At 50.3% G+C, this 4,692-nt stretch overlaps 1 protein-coding gene across 1 annotated transcript; it reads left to right on the top strand.

The window, feature by feature from the left end:
• The first annotated feature begins 3,289 nt into the window (after positions 1-3,289).
• Positions 3,290-4,225, top strand: LOC130587470 (probable G-protein coupled receptor 139). Its single transcript, XM_057388446.1, has one exon. The coding sequence runs from the start codon at positions 3,422-3,424 to the stop codon at positions 4,223-4,225; it is 804 nt and encodes a 267-aa protein (XP_057244429.1). The 5' UTR covers positions 3,290-3,421.
• The last annotated feature ends 467 nt before the right edge of the window (positions 4,226-4,692 follow it).

The following is a 4,692-nucleotide window of genomic DNA, read 5'->3' as shown; positions in this document are numbered from 1 at the left end:
CCCCTGACCCACTGCTCCTGATGCAGCTGCAGAGCACAGTGCCTCCTTCCCTCAGCCTGCCCCAGAGCATCTCAGTGATAAATGCTGTCAGGGACAGCAGATTGCCCTGTCACATCGTGCCCTCTGGCCCTGCTCTCTCATTCACTGTCACTGTGAGCTCCAGACCCCGCTGTGTTTTCCCTGGCAGGGACTCACCCGTGTTCCTGCTCCTCCCAGGGGCTTTGGGCTGTCCTGGGCACAGCTTGGCCATCTCCAGGTTCTCTTTCACCCCAGAACTGGCATGGTCTGTCCCTGCAATATGGGATTTCTGAGCACAAACCACACAAGAGCCTTCCTGTGAGATGTGAAACCTCCTCAGCAGCAATCCTGCATTCGTGCCTGCTGTAGCTTTTATGATTCTCTTTTTTTTTTTTTGCATCCATCCCTCTCCATTCCCCGGGAGGTGATGCAGGCACCAGCAGAAGGGCTGACAGCCCTTGGCCCCGGGGGTGCCTCAGTGTGTGCTGTTTGACAGCACTCAGACAGCTCAACAGCAAATAGATCCATTTATTGTCAAAAATCAATCCTCACAGGAACTCCCTGGGAAGGCAAAACTTGTATTGCACTAATTATCTTCTCTAAAGTGTCTCTTTTCGCTTCACAACAGTTTAGGGAAGGAAGTGAGGGAATGGTAATAAAAGAGGAACAAGCTGAGGCACTGTTCAGTTATCCCCATCTGCTCTGGGCTGAGTTTGATCCACTCTGGCTGTGAGAGGAGAATGTGGACCTGGCCTGTCTTCTCCAGGGGCAAACAGCACCCAGAGGCATTTCAAAAATCACATAACCAGCTCTAGCCAAATTCTGTATTAAACATGTATTTACACTTTTGGTTGGGTTTTTTTGGTTAATAACTTCTGTGATGTAGCAGCTCCATCAGAAATCATTGTCAGCAGCTTCTCCAGAGAGATCCCACACCAAATCAGGGTCAGATGCCCCCTCATCTCAGTCTGGTGACCCTTGGTGAGCAGCTGCTTTAGGCTCAGATGGGCTGCTGGGCACTGTTCCTGTTTAATTTGAATATTGCCTCCAAGCTGAGAGGAAATCACCCATTCCCACCAGGCTGGAACATCCCTTTTCCTCACCATCACTTTTGGCACACTGCACTCACATTCTCTGTTTCTCAGTCTGGGAAGGAGGTGTTACTCAGATATTTTGTGAAGCGAGTTAGAATTTCCTGTTGGTAGCTGTGCCTGTGCCAGTCAGTGACTAATGCTCCAATGACATGAATTTTGGGGCTGCAGTTTGTACTCAGAGGCTGAGGAAGTCAGAGGAAATGTCAGAGAGAGATGTGAGTGTCCCGTGGTTAAGCCTGGCTGAGTTTTGAGCAGCCTGGGCCAAAGGTGTTTGGGATCAGAGACCTTGGGATGCTGAGTCTCAAACAGCTCCTGCCTCCTGCCCAGAGGGAAAGAATTGGGACCCCCATTTTTGACAGTCCCTTCTAATCACGTGCCAGCAGCACCCCAAGGCTTCAGCCAGCTAGATCCCAATCAAACAGATATTTATAAATTCAGAATACTGCACTGCAGCAAGCCACGCTGGCATAAATTCCCATCTGTCATCCCCTAATCATCTCCCAGCACAGTGATCAATCTCTTTCAAATTCAAATGATCTTAACCACTTGGTGTCTAGAAAATGCACTGCAAGAAATGGGCAGTGTGAGAGATGGACAGTGTGAGAGATGGGCAGTGTGAGAGATGGGCAGTGTGAGAGATGGGCAGTGTTAGAAATGGGCAGTGTTAGAAATGGGCAGTGTGAGAGATGGGCAGTGTGAGAGATGGGCAGTGTTAGAGATGGGCAGTGTTAGAAATGGGCAGTGTTAGAAATGGGCAGTGTGAGAGATGGGCAGAAGGTTGGGGAGCTCAGCCTGGGCACAGCAATCCCTGCAGGAGCTGCTCTGGCAGCCAGGACAAGCAGGACAGTGCCCTCATCCCCTGGGATGGAGCACCCTGAGCTCCAGCTGTGCCATGGGGATGGGGCAGGGGCAGGGATTAAAGAGAGGGCACCCATGGGTCAGGATTTAAACAAGCACACCCATGGGTCAGGTGCAGGATTTAAACAGGGACACCCATGGCTCAGGTGTAGGATTTAAGCAGGGACACCCATGGGTCAGTGCAGTATTTAACAGGCACACCCATGGGTCAGGGATTAAAGAGTGGCACCCATGGGTCCCAGCAGTGGAACAGAGCCAGCCTGGCTGCCAGAGCAGCGGGTGAGAGCCGTGGGCATGGCTCCAGCAGTTCCTGGACAGTGCCTCACTCTCTGCAGCTCCAGGCTCAGCAGCACTGCACAGCACAGGCATTCCTGAGCAAGGAACAGAAAAATGGCACAGCACTTGTGCCTCTGTCACCTCTTGTCTGCTCCGAGCTGAAATCAATGCAGGTGCATTCACTTTAATGGAGGGCAGAATTGGGAGAATTCCCCTGAAGGCAATTTGAGACAATACCATTGCAAAGATCGTGCTTCTTTTTTTTCTTTTTGACTATAGGGAAAGAGTCAGCTGTGTCATGTTTGGTTTAGTTTTTTTATTTTTTCCAAGATACAAAATGAATACATTCAGTTAACACAGAAATAGGTGAGGGCTGTTAGTCAAGATCATTTCCTCTGCTGCAGTTCATTTCCCTGGGGGCAGAAATCAGCTCTCAGAGAGCAGGCTTTGAAGGCATTCTGGAGGGAGAAAGTTTTTTCTGTGCCAAGTAAAAACGTTTTTAAAAAAAACAAGCATTTTCAGTTGTAGGACATGTGTCCTAGGCCGTGGTTACCTTTATGTCAACAACTCCCTTTTTTCTCTGGTTTAAAGGAATCTTTACAATTATTGTTGATTTGTTTTGGGAAATCCATCAGAGCTGGTTTGAAGAATCCATCAGAAATGTTTGAAGCACTGAATGCACAGAAGAGGTGATTTACAGAGGACTTAGGCAGGAATCAACTACAAACATTTGGCAGTCACTTGTACAGTAAACCACATCTCTGCTCACTGAGAGCGGGGCCACACGCTCCTGTCACTGCAGCAGCTCCTGTCACTGTCACTGGTGCAGCTCCTGTCATTGTCACTGCAGCACACTCCTGTCACTGTCCCTGCAGCAGCTTCTGTCTCTGAGGGACCTGCCTGGGGCTTTCCTCTTGTCTCCTCGCACTTTGGTTAAGGTGCTCGTGTTGCCAAGTGCTTGAACAACTCCAGCAATACTCAGAAATGCTCAGAAATGCTAACATTGCCTGTTAACAGCCTGACTCTGTGTTTCTTTCTCCACAGCAAACATCCTGACAGTCATCATCCTCTCCCAGCTCGTGGCTCGCAGGCAGAAGTCCTCCTATAATTACCTTCTAGCTCTGGCTGCTGCTGACATCCTGGTCCTCTTCTTCATCGTCTTTGTCGACTTCCTCATGGAAGACTTCATCTTAAACAAACAGATGCCTCAGGTTCTGGACAAAATCATCGAGGTGCTGGAGTTTTGGTCGATCCACACGTCGATCTGGATCACGGTGCCGCTGACCATCGACAGGTACATCGCCGTGTGTCACCCGCTGCGGTACCACAGCGTGTCCTACCCCGCCCGCACCCGCAAGGTCATCGGCAGCGTCTACATCACCTGCCTGCTGACCAGCATCCCCTACTACTGGTGGCCCAACATCTGGATCGAGGACTACACCAGCACATCCGTGCACCACGTGCTCGTCTGGGTGCACTGCTTCACCGTGTACCTGGTGCCCTGCTCCATCTTCTTCATCCTCAACTCCATCATCGTGCACAAGCTGCGCCACAAGAGCAATTTCCGCCTGCGGGGCTACTCCACGGGGAAAACCACGGCCATCCTCTTCACCATAACGTCCATCTTCGCCATCCTGTGGGCGCCCAGGATCATCATGATCCTGTACCACCTGTACGTGTCGCCCATCGCCAACAGCTGGCTGGTGCACATCGTGTCGGACATCGCCAACATGCTGGCGCTGCTCAACACCGCCATCAACTTCTTCCTCTACTGCTTCATCAGCAAAAGGTTCCGCACAATGGCAGCTGCCACCCTCAAAGCCTTCTTTAAGTGTCAGAAGCAGCCCGTGCAATTCTATACAAACCACAACTTTTCCATAACGAGCAGCCCTTGGATCTCCCCGGCCAACTCGCACTGCATCAAAATGCTCGTTTACCAGTACGATAAAAATGGAAAGCCTATAAAGATATCGCCGTGAAAAGGGCCTGCTCTGAGTTTCTGGGTGCGAGTTCTTTCCAAGTGGTTACATCTTCAGGATGTAATTTTCTGAAATGGCCGTTTTGAGGAAAGGTTGTTTGGTTTCATTTCCCTGGGTGGGCCAGGGGCAGATCGGACTGTCAGGAGGAAACAGGAGTGCTTGATTTCAGGAGCAGAAATGGGAAGGTGCACGCCTCCATCTCTCATACAGCATTTTGAATATGCTTCAGAGTTCAAGTCTCAGTGTTCAGTCACACTCAGACATTCTGCATCCCAACACCAGTGCAATCCAAAGCCATCGAGGGGCGAAGCCACAGCGGTGTTTAATCACAGCCTTTTAAAACACAGCAACAAAACCTTCCCTGACCATCAGCTATCAACAGAGTTAAGGGATGATTTTGTGCACTGTGGAAGGTGCCATTTCTGGAACGAGCACTTGCCAAAAATGATGTGCTGATTCTGGCATGG

Source organism: Malurus melanocephalus, unplaced genomic scaffold (genome assembly GCF_030028575.1).
Source record: "Malurus melanocephalus ecotype Western Australia unplaced genomic scaffold, MMel_1.1 scaffold_1939, whole genome shotgun sequence".
Taxonomy (NCBI): Eukaryota; Metazoa; Chordata; class Aves; order Passeriformes; family Maluridae; genus Malurus; species Malurus melanocephalus.
Note: the sequence above shows the minus strand (reverse complement) of the source record. Positions and strands in the feature narration are given on the sequence as shown.

Excerpts from the sequence above, each read along its gene's own strand:
- LOC130587470 (XM_057388446.1), top strand. The coding sequence starts at position 3,422 with ATGGAAGACTTCATCTTAAACAAACAGATGCCTCAGGTTCTGGACAAA.